This window comes from Ranitomeya imitator, chromosome 9 (genome assembly GCF_032444005.1).
Source record: "Ranitomeya imitator isolate aRanImi1 chromosome 9, aRanImi1.pri, whole genome shotgun sequence".
Classification (NCBI taxonomy): Eukaryota; Metazoa; Chordata; class Amphibia; order Anura; family Dendrobatidae; genus Ranitomeya; species Ranitomeya imitator.
Window position 1 is genome coordinate 101,743,531 of NC_091290.1, and position 14,830 is coordinate 101,758,360.

The following is a 14,830-nucleotide window of genomic DNA, read 5'->3' on the forward strand; positions in this document are numbered from 1 at the left end:
GAATAAAATTCTATGGCAGGAGACCAAGGAGGACCACATTGTTGACATAGATACATAAAAAAGCTAGACTACAGTTTGCCAAAAGGTATGTAAGCCAAAATCCTTCTGATAAAATGTCTTGTGAACAAATTAAATCAAGATAGAGCTTTTTTTTCTACTGCTTACCGAAAACGGAACGAGGCCTACAGAGAAAAGAACACAGTACCTACAGTCAAATATGGCAGAGGTTCAAAGATGTTTTGGGGTTGTTTGGCTGCCTCTGACTGATTGCAGTTATTTATTCCAATGAGTGTGCAAACAAATATTAAGTTGAGGGTGACAACAAATTTGTCTGGCTCATTTTGTTTTCTTTTGTGTTTTTTTTGTGGTGGTTGAAGGTGCCTTCAGCTTCTTCACATTGTCTTTCACCTGGTCCCCTGCTGATAGCACAGAATTGACACCTGCGGACCATGGGCATCTGTCTTCCACCTCACACTTTTCAAATCAGTCAAGCAGTCTGAGCCCCAAGTCATACATCAGTCACGTCTGCTTTTTGAAAACTCTGCTGGCTGAGGATCCATGGTCCATCCACCTGGCCCTGCCCCAGAAGTGGAAGAGATTGAGTGCACTGATGCCCAAGCACCTGTTCTGTTGGAGGATGATTACATGGGAGGGCTAGTGCACATGGTCAGCGGACCACTGCAGCACATTTCTGATAATGATGATACACAGTTGCCAACTAAGTGTCTTTCTGCAATGTGCAGACTGGCAAGAGATGCAGGGGTGGAGAGATGGAAAATGATGCGAGGGACGATGAGGTCCTCGACCCCACATGGAGTGAAGGCCATATGAGTGGCGGGCACAATTCAGAGGAAGAGGAGGTGGTCACACTGCTCCAGCTTCACAGCAAAAGTGGGACCAGGGTGCAAAAGCCCCAAGTCAGTATGTCGGTTGCTACTGCCCACCACACCGATGATATGAGCACACCAATGCCAGCTGAAAAGGAGCTCCCTGGCACCCCATTTCTTCAGTCCAGGTGTTGACAACAAGATACAGGAGGTTTGCACTCAGAGCCTGAAGTGAGGAATAAATATTCTTAACCTGAGCACCACCTGCATGAAGAGGCATCTGAATTCAAAGCATGAGCTTCAGTGAACTACACACCTGAAAAAAACAACAAAGATCTAAGGCTCCTTCTGCTCCCTCTTCTGCTGCAGTCTCTACCTCTTCCTCACGCTCTTGAGTAACAGGTCCACCTGGCTCCCCGCAAAGATAGAATGTGACAACACCAGTAGTGTCAGCGATAATCTCCACACCATTCCATGGAATTGTTCAGCTGTCCATCCCCCAAACACTGACAAGAAAGAGAAAGTACCCCCTACCCACCCATGAGCCCTGGTCCTGAATGACGGCATTTTAAAATTCCTGGCCTTTGAAATGCTGTCATTCCAGCTAATGAAGACAGACAGTTAAAAAACTAATGATGATGGCTGTCCCACTGTACGTGGTTCCCAACCACCACTACTTTTCCAGGTGGGCCATCCCTGCCCTGCACAAACATGTAGTGGACAAAATTAGGTGTGCACTATGCAACACCAATAGTGGTAAGGTCCACATAACCACCTATACATGGACCAGTAAGCACAGGCAGGCACATTAGTGTAACAACCCAGGTAACCGGTTGTTACAGTGATGTTGCATCCCTTTTGGGGAGGGCGATATCATGCTTGGAGGCAAGGAGGATCCTCTATACCAGGTAACTCATCCACATTCAACAAATTCCAAATCCAGGCCAGAAGGGGGAGTTCTGGACCCGGATTCAGGGGAGCTTCCCCAGCTTTAAGTGTTCTGGTCTGGAGGAAGAGTTAGTCAGTCTGTTAGAGGGAGAGGAGAGAAGAAAATCTGGAACAGAGAGAAGACAGCGGAGCCATCCAGTCAGGACTGAGCTGCAGCTCCTGGGAAGAAAGTGAACCCGAGGGGTTGAAAGTGGTGGCGCTACTGAGGAAAAGAAAACGGTGGAGAAGGAAAGGGGCTCATAGGGGAACTGTGACCAGGCACCCTCAGAGACAAAGCACAGGAACCAGGCAATGGGAGCCCGAGGCTGTGTTGTACTCCAGGACACATAGAATCGGAGGGCATAGGACTGTATGCTATTTGCCCACACCATGCTTGAAGGTGAAGCAGCACCTGAAGAGCCCGTGTCATGATATAGACCCTATAAAACAGATCAAGCTGCCCATCATACAGGTACCTGTCTCAGGATAGGAGTGAGAGGACTTTGCCAGCAAGCTACAGGCAGCAGGGACCTCACATACTAGCGCAAGTAGGAAGACTTAAAGACCTCACCTGGGAGAGGGATCCACTATTGCCTCCAGGCCGGCCAGACCATTCCACCATCTGTTCCTGGTACCCTGGACTGTGGACTCCTTCAAGATTGATGGAAGACCATTTCTGGTGACTACCTCTTGAAGCTCATCAAGAGAATGCCAAGAGTGTGCAAAGCAGTCATCAAAGCAAAAGGTGGCTACTTCAAAGAACCTAGAATATAAGACATATTTTCAGTTGTTTCACACTTTTTTAAGTATATAATTCCACATGTGTTAATTCATAGTTTTGATGCCTTCAGTGTGAATGTACAATTTTCACCTGACTTGTGCACCACCAACGAGGACCTTGAGTGCCGTGTGTACCTTCTTTACAATTTTCATAGTCATGAAATTACAGAAAATTCTTTACATGAGAAGGTGTGTCCAAACTTTGGTCTGTACTGTATTTCTCACAAGTCACACTGATGGTCTGTGTGGTATGCGAGTTTTTCTCGCACCCATAGACTTTCATTGGTGAGTCTCGGCCATAATATGGTTTAAATCGCAGCATGCTGTGATTTATCTTGCACATACAGTGGGGCAAAAAAGTATTTAGTCAGTCAGCAATAGTGCAAGTTCCACCACTTAAAAAGATGAGAGGGGTCTGCAATTTACATCATAGGTAGACCTCAACTATGGGAGACAAACTGAGAAAAAAAAAATCCAGAAAATCACATTGTCTGTTTTTTTAACATTTTATTTGCATATTATGGTGGAAAATAAGTATTTGGTCAGAAACAAAATTTCATCTCAATACTTTGTAATATATCCTTTGTTGGCAATGACAGAGGTCAAACGTTTTCTGTAAGTCTTCACAAGGTTGCTACACACTGTTGTTGGTATGTTGGCCCATTTCTCCATGCAGATCTCCTCTAGAGCAGTGATGTTTTTGGCTTTTCGCTTGGCAACACGGACTTTCAACTCCCTCCAAAGGTTTTCTATAGGGTTGAGATCTGGAGACTGGCTAGGCCACTCTAGGACCTTGAAATGCTTCTTACGAAGCCACTCCTTCGTTGCCCTGGCGGTGTGCTTTGGATCATTGTCATGTTGAAAGACCCAGCCACGTTTCATCTTCAATGCCCTTGCTGATGGAAGGAGGTTTGCACTCAAAATCTCACGATACATGGCCCCATTCATTCTTTCATGTACCCGGATCAGTCATCCTGGCCCTTTTGCAGAGGAACAGCCCCAAAGCATGATGTTTCCACCACCATTCTTTACAGTAGGTATGGTGTTTGATGGATGCAACTCAGTATTCTTTTTCCTCCAAACACGACAAGTTGTGTTTCTACCAAACAGTTCCAGTTTGGTTTCATCAGACCATAGGACATTCTCCCAAAACTCCTCTGGATCATCCAAATGCTCTCTAGCAAACTTCAGACGGGCCCGGACATGTACTGGCTTAAGCAGTGGGACACGTCTGGCACTGCAGGATCTGAGTCCATGGTGGCATAGTGTGTTACTTATGGTAGGCCTTGTTACATTGGTCCCAGCTCTCTGCAGTTCATTCACTAGGTCCCCCTACGTGGTTCTGGGATTTTTGCTCACCGTTCTTGTGATCATTCTGACTCCACGGGGTGGGATTTTGCGTGGAGCCCCAGATCGAGGGAGATTATCAGTGGTCTTGTATGTCTTCCATTTTCTATTTATTGCTCCCACTGTTGATTTCTTCACTCCAAGCTGGTTGGCTATTGCAGATTCAGTCTTCCCAGCCTGGTGCAGGGCTACAATTTTGTTTCTGGTGTCCTTTGACAGCTCTTTGGTCTTCACCATAGTGGAGTTTGGAGTCAGACTTTTTGAGGGTGTGCACAGGTGTCTTTTTATACTGATAACAAGTTTAAACAGGTGCCATTATTACAGGTAATGAGAGGAGGAAAGAGGAGACTCTTAAAGAAGAAGTTACAGGTCTGTGAGAGCCAGAAATCTTGATTGTTTGTTTCTGACCAAATACTTATTTTACACCATAATATGCAAATAAAATGTTAAAAAAAACAGACAATGTGATTTTCTGGATTTTTTTTCTCAGTTTGTCTCCCATAGTTGAGGTCTACCTATGATGTAAATTACAGACGCCTCTCATCTTTTTAAGTGGTGGAACTTGCACTATTGCTGACTGACTAAATACTTTTTTGCCCCACTGTATAATACGCCCGAGGAAACAACAGATTATAGGAGCTGCCCCATAGATTAACATTGGTCTGAGTGCTATGCAAATTTTTTTATCGCATAGTACTTGTCCGTATTACACTCTAGTGTGACTCCGGCCTAATTGTAGGTATAGGAGAACCTCAACAGATGAAGGAGCTGTTACTAAAATAAATCTCTATACAAAGACAAAGACTAATATTACCGCCATATGGTGACCATATAATTGTAGATGCCAGTGCTGCAGATCATATAGGAGATTGCAGTACAGTTACAGATAGTGACTTGCAGCTGACGTTCTTTCTGGTGGAGTCATGTGTCCCTACTACGGTATCTACTGTGTGGTACTGTGTGCCCTCTAGATGGTAAAACAACTCTCTAGAATATAACAATTCCATGTGCAAATTCTTATTTTGCCCCCTAGCAAGTAATAATGCCCCTTTAAGAGTAACAATAACCTGAGTTCCCTTATAACAATAAGTGCCCACTTAACATTTAACAATGTCCTGAGTCTTCCTCCCACCCCTGTACAGCTCCCCTCTACACAGTATGATGCTCTGTTATACAGTCCTGCTCACCATTATTGGCACTCCTTCATTTTTTTCCTAGACTGTACAATACCTTCAGAAATAAATGGAAATGTACCAAAGTTATATCCTCAGGATTTTTTAATTAGTAATCCAAAGTAATAAAACAATAAAACATTGTTTTTCAACTTACATGTTGTAATTTCTAAAAAGAAACAGACCAAACATCATGTGCAGCAATAAAGGCACCCCTAATTAATACTTGGTTGCACACCCTTTGGCATTGATGACGGCCTCCAAACATGTCTATATAGTAAAATGTACTCCCCATAGGCCTCTATATCGTATAATGCACTTCAAATAGGCAGACTCTATATTGTATAATGCACTCCCCATAGGCAAACTCTATATTGTATAATGCACTCCCCATAGGCAGACTCTATATCGTTTAATGCCCTTCCCGAAAGGCAGAATCAGTACAGTATATTACTCTCCCCTTAGGCCTTCATACAGTATAATGCACTCTCTATAGGCCTCCATAAAGTATAATGCACTCTCCATGGGCAGACTCTATATAGCATAATGCTCCCCCATAGGCACAATCAGTACAGTATATTACCCTCCCCTTAGGCCTCCATACAGTATAATGCACTCTCCATATGCCTCTATAAAGGATAATGCACTCTCCATAGGACTCCACACAATATAATGCACTTCCCATAGGCCTCCATATAGTATAATGCACTCCCCATAGGTAGACTCTATATCGCATAATGCACTCCCATAGACAGACTCTAAATTGTATAATGCCCTCTCCATAGGCAGACCCTATATATTATAATGCATTCCCCATAGTCAGACTCTTTATAGGAGATGGCTCATCACTGCTTTCAACTGTATTGGCATCCAGCCGATACAGTTGAACTTGCGATGATGAGTGGGGGCCAATGCTGCCAACGGTGGCAGTTCAGGGAGATCAAGTATCCCCGCCCTGCTGCAGAGTGTAACTGTATGGGCGCACTGTGCACACCAATACAGTTAACAGTAGCGTTAACTGAACACGGGGCCATCTGCTTCCCCAGTAGCTATTGAGTTTTTCATTATCTAAGTAGTGAAAAAAAATAATTTATACATTGATTTTTGCTGCCATTTTCTGAGACAACAAACGTTTGATTTCTCTATTGAAGGAGCTGTATGGGGGCTTGCTTTGTACAGTACTCGCTGACCCATATTTGCAGTGGCAACATGTTAGGGTACATACTTTAATTTTGATTGCTTTATACTCCAAGTTTAGGGAAAAGTGTGATAAAAAAATAGCAATTTTGCCACTTACATTTTTTTTATGGCATATAGTCTTACATTTTTATAGTTGAGAAGAAATGGTCTGCTTTACTATGTGCACTTCAGGCCTTAAAGAATGACATCTGTCAATAATATTCAAAGAGGAATTTCGGCACTGAAATAATGAGATGAAGAGTTGCTTCAGCATAATTCATTGATAACCAATGTGTGTAGATAATGTTCGACGTTTCAGTCGCGCTGGCTAGTGATGAGCGACTGTGCTTCTTACTTGAGTTTTCCGAGCTTGCCTGGGTGTTCTCCAAGTATTTTGGCATGCTCATAGATTATGTTTGAGTCCCCGCAGCTGCATGATTTGCGGCTGCTAGACAGCATGAATACATGTGCGGATTCCCTAACAAACAGGCAATCCCTGCATGTGTTCAGGTTGTCTAGCAGCCGCAAATCATGCAGCTGTGGGGATTCAAACATAATCTATGAGCATGCCAAAATACTCGGAGACCACCTGAGCATGCTCGGAAAACCCGAGTAAGGCTGGGATCACACACAGCGAGATACGGCCGAGTCTCGCAGGTTAAAGCCAAGCTCTGGCAGCGGCACTCCGGAGCGGAGTGTGCAACCGCACAGCAATACATGGAGCCGCACGCTCCGCTCCAGAGTGCCGGTGCCAGAGCTTGGTTTTAACCTGCGAGACTCGGCCGTATCTCGCTGTAATGTGACTCCGGCCTAACGAGCACTCACTCATCACTAGTGCTGGCCTTTAGCAAGGTACATCTGTAAGAAAACAATGTATATACTGTCAAATTAAGCAAAAATGACATAAGCAAAATGAGACAATTTCATGTATAGGAGTTTTTGAGTGTTTCTCCATAGGTGGATGAGTGTTAACAATCGACTGATGACACTCAGAAAGCTCAGGATATATGTAGTTGATAGTAGGAACGGTATCCCTATGGAATAAATGGAGAAGTGAGTATATTCTGGAAGAGTTAGGCATCAGAAAAAAAAGGTAATCAGATTAAGTAAAGAGAAAAAAATAGAAAAATAAATAAATCTAAAATAAAAAAAATACGAAACAAAAAAATTGAAAAATAAAAAAGGAAGAGGAGGAAAAGGAGTAATAAAAAAAGTGGAAAAATGAAATAGAAAAAGGCGGAAAAAAAATAAGAATGTAACAGTAAAAGTGAAAAAATGAAGAAATGAAAAAAAAGCATTTAGAGAAAAAAATGAAGAATGAAAAAAAGAAGGGCGAAAAAGAAAAAAAAAATGGGGTGGGAGACTTAAGAAAACTTAAAAAGGGGATGAATATGTGAGAATGGACCCAATGGAAAATAGTGTGAACTACAAGAAGAGAAGAAAGAAAGCCAAAGAGTTATTGAAAGCGATCAGAAGAAGATATCTGGTACACAGAATCTACAGAGGAAGGAAATAAATATAGAGATCTAGGGGAAAATGACGTCATATTCTACAGAGCAATCAGTGACATCTCTGCCTGCCTTCCAAGGCAAAGTCAGCTGCCAGCTCCTGCGTCGGCTATACAAGAGTATGCTACGCATCATAGGAGGGAAGGAAGGGAAGAATAATCCTTTATTTTTTAAATGTGTTAGAGAAGAACAGTGTACATTATTAATGGAGGGGGCCAGAATGGGGGACATTATACCAGAACGGGGCGCAGGATAGGGAACATTATAACAGGAAGGGACCCAGGATAGAGAGCATTATACCAGGACGGGGGGGAGCATATATCAAAATGAAGGGCATTTAACAGGATGGAGGAGCATATAACAGGATTGGGGAGCATATACCAGGATGGGGGCATATACATGTGGAGCACCCGCTAGGACCATGGGGTACTCGGAACCAGGGCGGTTCTGTTCTTAAAGAGGTGGTCACTGTGGCAGTCACCCGGTCCGTGGCCCTGGGTGTCGAATAAAAAGGGGTTAATGAAAATGGGAATAAAGTCTAATGCAGGTATATTCGTGATGCCACCTAAGGTATTGGGCCATGGGTGGTCAACACTGCTTAAAGGGGTCCTCTGGGGCTGATGGTTTTGCAGCTTAGATGGTATAGTTCCCCACAGGTAGAGCTTGGTCCCAAGGGCTCCCGGTGTAGCTGGTAAGAGAGATGGTTCACGGTGGAGGGCAGGACTGAGAGTGCAGGACATAATTGCAGGGCACAGAGATAAGTTTCCTTTACCTTTTACTGGTAGAATTCAGGTACAGTGCAGGGTACAGGTAACAGGTGTTGGTGGGGTCCGGGCAGCCTGGAAACAGCTTGGGATCCACTTAGCCAGGTGGGTTCAGAGGCCTTCCCTCTGCACTGTATATCTGACCCTTGCTGCCTGAAGTTCTGCGCAAGTTCTCTCAGTGTCTGTATTCTCAACCTGTATGGCTGACAGCCTGAACCTTTTATGGGCACTGTCCTTTCTCTGGCAGTCCCAGGCTCTTCGCTTGTTGTGGTACCTGCAGGTGTTAAATGGGACAGGAGACTTGCAATCTCCTTCCCTCCGGGTTCAGTGGCTGGGTCTGCAACTCCCACACCACCACAGACCCCGGTGTCCGGTCTCTTTGCGTTTTCCTCTGGGGTGAGCTCACTCCCATCTCCAGACCCCTGGCTCATCTCCTTTTGCCTCCTCTCCTCTCACTGTCCCTAGCAGACTGACTACTAACCCCTCCTCCAGCCAGAATGTTCTAGGGAAGCTGCCCTGAAGCTGGGTTTAGGGCTCCCCCTTCTGGACTGGAGTCAGGTGTTGCATGTTAATATTACCTGATTAAGGGATCCCTCCTTGCTTCCAGGCATGTTGTCACCTCCCCTGTGAGGAAGGCAATACCATTGGGGCATCCGGACTCCTGAGGTGCCACACAGGGATTAGGGGAGCAAATGCAAGGATGGGGAAAATTATATCATGAAGGAGCTCAAGATGGGGGACAATATAGAAGAAGGGGCCTAGGGTGGGGGATATTATACCATAAAGGGGCTCAGGATGGGGGACCTCATTATTTGGGGAGCAAACACGTAAGTTTTTATTGAGTCTAGAATACTATAAGTACATCTGGCCAACCTGCAGGTGGGGGTTAAGGTCCAAATTTTACAACAGTGCCTGTTGGACTCTAGCTATGCCAATGTTCATTGGTATGTTGTTTTTACTGCTTCCTTTTCAGAGCACATAGCTTAGAGGGAAGACTGAAAGGATCTAACAAAAAAAAGCTGATGCACAAGGCAACCCTCACTCAGTAGTGGCTGGCTCACCCAACTATTGATATACTATTCATAAATATAAACTCTTTGTTCTCTCTCGTATGTATATAATGTGCTGTGCAGTATAAATGTGAGAATAATGACACAATATTCTATTTATTTTCACCTCTCTTTGCATATAGAGAACAATGGTTATTACAGATCTGTCATCAGTGAATTATGATGAGAAACAGTGGAAATATCCACATGAGTTTAATCCTGAGAATTTCCTGGATTCTGAAGGAGACTTGCTGAAAGTGGATGGATTCTTGCCCTTCTCTGCAGGTAATGAAAGGAAAATGGATAGAGAGATTTTTAACTGTGTCATCAAGCAAATACCAGGGCCCAATTTTCACTCATGAGAACCACAGACACAATATAAACTATATATGTATTTATAGTTTCTATGATATAGTATATGTGATAAACAAAAATTGAAAAAATAAAATTATACTGAAAAATGGTGCTCAAAACAGGTATCATCAGGGAAAATAGGAATATGTAAACACTTTAGTATAATGACCCAATATGGAGATCTACACTAATCTCTCCCCAGAATACACTGAGACTTACCCTACCTGCCAGCGGAGGTTGGCACCTAGTTGTTGACGTCATGGTGCCCCCGCTCAACATCGGTAGCCCTGAAGGCCCTGGTGTACTCTTGACATACTAAACATAGAACGCACACATACAAAGATAGAGCCGTTGCGTAGTCTCTTGGGGGAGTTAGTAAAAAAAGACTCTAAACCTAGATATCTCAATGTCCTAAAATAGTGACCAATTCATCCTATGATGCTAGTCAGCCCCTGTATAAGATAGAATCGAGGCATCGGTTCATGTCCTCTAGAGTGTACAGATTTCTGAATTATGGCTCCAAACAATCTACAAACTGTGTAAAGTTCTGTGTATAGGCCCTTACTATACCTCTGTATGCTTTAGATTTCGGTTGAACTAGATGGACTTAAAGTCTTCCTTCAACCTTAATAACTATGTATATGGAGGTTTTTCCATTCATGGATGAATGGAAGTCATCAGTGCTCCATTGCATTTCCTATATAGAGGTGTGTGAGCAAACAAATACAGTCTCTTAAATAATCACTGATCATGTGATGATGATTATTGAGGGTTTAACCCACCAATCTCTGGAATTGGACCCTGTTAGAATGGAGCAAAAGCTGCACATCTGCACCACCCTTTCAATCATTGTCCATAATACTCCCAAGTGCTGTATCCAGCTATCCCACAGACAATGGACAAAGCAGTGGTAAGCACTGTATTCCAGAGCAATGTTCTTGAGGTATGACCAATGATTAGGTAGTTCTCACCTATAGGCTTTGTTCACACATCAGTATCTTTGATCAGTATTCATCGTTATTTGTTTACCAAAATCAGGAGTGTCTCCAAAACACAGAAGAGGTGTCAATCATTCAGTTGTAGTTTTTCTCTATAAGTTCCACTCTTTGTATTGGCATACAAACACTGATGCAAAATACTGACCAAATACTGACATTTGAATGACGCTATACAGTCACTTTAGGGCCAAAGCAACTACCAACTATTAAGGTTCCTTCACACATAACGATATCGTTAAGGATATCGTTGCAACGTCACGCTTTTTGTGACGTACAATGATCCCGCTAACGATATCTTTGTGTGACAGCGACCAACGATCAGGCCCCTGCTGGGAGATCGTTGGTCGTGGGGAATGATCAGGACCTTTTTTTTGGTCGCTGATCACCTGCTGTCATCGCTAGATCGGCGTGTGTGACACCGATCTAGCGACGTGTTCACCTTTAACCAGGGTAAACATCGGGTTACTAAGCGCAGGGCCGCGCTTAGTAACCCGATATTTACCCTGGTTACCATTGTAAAAGTTAAAAAAAAAACAGTACATACTCACATTCCGATGTCTGTCACGTCCCCTGGAGTCAGCTTCCCTGTACTGTGTCGGCGCCGGCCATAAAGCAGAGCACAGCGGTGACGTCACCGCTCTGCTTTACGGCCGGCGCTTACACAGTGCAGGGAAGCTGACGGCGGGGGACGTCACAGACATCGGAATGTGAGTATGTAGTGTTTTTTTTTAACTTTTACAATGGTAACCAGGGTAAATATCGGGTTACTAAGCGCAGCCCTGCACTTAGTAACCCGATGTTTACCCTGGTTACCCGGGGACTTCGGCATCATTGAAGGCAGTTTCAACGATGACGAAGTTGTTCCCCTGATCGTTGGTGGCTGGAGAGAGCTGTGTGTGTGACAGCTCCCCAGCGACCACGCAACGACTTACCAACGATCACGGCCAGGTCGTATCGCTGGTCGTGATAGTTGGTAAATCGTTTAGTGTAACGGTACCTTTAGACCTTATATTTGTCAAGACCTCCGTTCTCAGACTATCTAGGAACTGCTACTTCTCTGTAAGGTCACCAACAATGCTGATAGTCTTCAAGGAGCTATCCTTAACTGCTTGCAATCTCCAGGTCCACTTCTGCTTTGTAGCTTTCTCTCTGGCAATCTCAATGTGTACAGCAGTCTAGAGCAGGATTTAGGACACAGCTACTGGTCTGCAACCATCTTGAAGTTGCCCTTTTTTGGCGGTTACTTCTACCACAGGACCTCTGTGTGCAGCTTTCCCGTAGCACACCAGTCTGACTGGCTAACAACTACTGCCAGGTGACACATATGCCTTCTTGCTTACTTTACCCCCACCAAGAACTAAGGGTGCTTGGGTCAATGTTCTGGCCACCAGATGTGACCTGTGTTCCCAGTCTGTTACACTCAAGTTTATCAATAAAGGCCATGCATAAACATTTTTCGCTAGATGTGGGATTTCTTAAAGGGTAACAAAACCTAACATGAAAGATCATGACTCAGATTTGGTACAAAATAGTGGAAGGATACATATTGTGTATGAGAGGAATGCCGTCATGCTCAGGTGGTTCTCCTCGACAACTCCTTTATTTCTTGTAGAAGGAATGCTGTAATGTTTATAGAGCGATTACTGACATTATTCAGGTTACAATTTGCCTGGTTGTGTGCTGCTTACTGATGATCTTCTCTTCTTGTCAGGACCCCGAGGTTGTCTAGGGGAGAATCTTGCTCGCATGGAGATCTTTCTCTACTTCACCACTTTGCTGACACATTTTGAATTCCATTGGCCAGACCCCAAATCTCCTCCAGACACCACCCCAGTGTGTGGCATTACACAGGTTCCTAAACGCTATAAAATGAGGCTGGTTTCCCGGGAAAAAAGTTAATTATCTCTGTTATAAGTAATATTCTCAGATTATTATGGTAACACTCAACTGCTACAATGGTTACTAAGTATTAATATGAGAATGTATACAGTATTGATTGTAAAAGGAACCTGTTGTGTTGTAAATTGTCTTTGATCTGCAGGCAGGATGTTATAAACCAGGGGCAGCTGATCAGACTGATATAGTTTTGTGGGGGGGAAATTCAGGCTATACATAGGGAACCCCGAAAAAAATAGATATTAAAATATAACTTTTATTGAAATATGGTTAAAAGGGACAAACAACAAATACAATAACAAACACGATCCTAAAAAGTGCACACTGCATTCACCCTAAAAATAATCCCAGGCCAGAACACGTGCCTACTAGTGATGAGTGACTATACTCGTTGCTCGGGTTCTCCCAAGCACGCTCGGGTAATCTCCGAGTATTTGTTAGTGTTGTGAGATTTAGTTTTTATCGCAGGAGTTAAATGATTTACAGCTATTAGCCAGCCTGAGTACATGTAGGGGTTGCCTGGTTGCTAGGGAATCTCCACATGTAATCAAGCTGGCTAATAGCTGTAAATCATTCAACTGTGGCGATGATAACTTAATCTCCGAACACTAACAAATACTAGGAGACCATCTGAGCGTGCTCAGGAAAACCCGAGCAACGAGTACACTTGCTCATCACTAGTGCCTACCTGCGGAGGTGGGCACCCTATGAGAAACTATACGAGAATGGCACCTGTTATGATCTGGTGGCCTAGGAGCAGCATGAGACGTACTCTGGAGAAGGTGGTACCTGTACTGACCGCAAACCCTGAATTTAGCAGCGCAACTAGAAGTAGCCGTGGGGGGTACCTAACACTCCCTAGACCCCTCGACACAGCCTAAGAACTAACTTCCCCTAAAGACAGAAACGGGAAAACTATCTTGCCTCAGAGAAAATCCCCAAAGGATAGACAGCCCCCCACAAATATTGACTGTGAGAGGAGAGGGAAATAACATATGCAGAAATGAAATCAGGATTTAGCATAGGAGGCCATACTAGCTAAAAAGAAAGAATAGGACAGAGTACTATGCGGTCAGTATTAAAACACTAGAAATATCCACCACAGAAAATACAAATCACCACATCTGACTAAAGACATGGAGGGTATATCTGCATCTCCAGAGACACAGCTTGGCTGCAAAAAATCCTTCACAGACAAAGCTGGACAAGACAAAACATGAAAATGCACAGAACTATAAGGTCCACAGCAGGTGGACAGCAAAAACAAAGCCAGAACTTATCTTTGTTGAAATGAACAGCAAACAGGAGAGACCAGGAATGGATGTGAATCCTCCAAAAACAATGGACAACTGGCACTGACTAAAGGATAAAGCTGGACTAAATAGCCCAGCCCAAATTGCAAAAAATGGATACACCTGATAAATGCTGCGATCCAAAGACAGCAGCACTACCACTCATAACCACCGGAGGGAGCCCAAGAGCAGAATTCACAACAGGCACCCCCACTGTTTGACGGCAGGCCCTATCTGCCCTGAAATGCCCTGAAGATAAGTGATAGCTAAAGTGCACTCATACTACCAAGGTACCATCAGTACTGTATTAGTGCAGCAGGAAAACAAAAAGGGGGGTGATTAATGGGAAAGCAGGTGTTCTGGAAGGTAAAGGGGCAGGTGACTTGCCACTGCTTCCACTCATCATCATTGGCCCCTGGGATTGGTGTCAATCAGGGTCTCCCAGGGACAGACATCGTGGAGCAGGGGTGCCATATCTGCTAACCAGTAGAGTGCCAATCTCCGCTGTGCAGGCAGGATTTCAGCTTAGGTACAGCCTAGAGGGGTCACTTGTCACATTCTTTATCATATTTATATTATCATAATTGATGTATGGCAAGACACCTTCCCATTTACATTCCAGAACATCTGCTTTCTCATTGATCACCCCCTTTTTTTAGCTGTATTTCAATAAAAGTTATATTTTAATATCTATTTTTTTCAGGGTTCCCCTATGTATAGCCTTGTTCAAATTGAAC

General features: G+C 43.8%; 1 protein-coding gene across 3 annotated transcripts in view; it reads left to right on the forward strand.

The window, feature by feature from the left end:
- LOC138649728 (cytochrome P450 2B4-like) overlaps window positions 1–14,830 on the forward strand; it is a 54,508-nt gene that overhangs the window by 30,453 nt on the left and 9,225 nt on the right. The window contains exons 8-9 of one of the 3 annotated variants that reach the window (XM_069740371.1): window positions 9,697–9,838; window positions 12,617–14,012. In XM_069740371.1, the coding sequence (XP_069596472.1) occupies window positions 9,697–9,838; window positions 12,617–12,804 (330 nt within the window). In that variant the 3' untranslated portion in view covers window positions 12,805–14,012. Of the gene's footprint in view, window positions 1–9,696; window positions 9,839–12,616; window positions 14,013–14,830 lie in introns of those variants that run through there. The other 2 variants (XM_069740372.1, XM_069740373.1) reach the window with 2 other exon arrangements.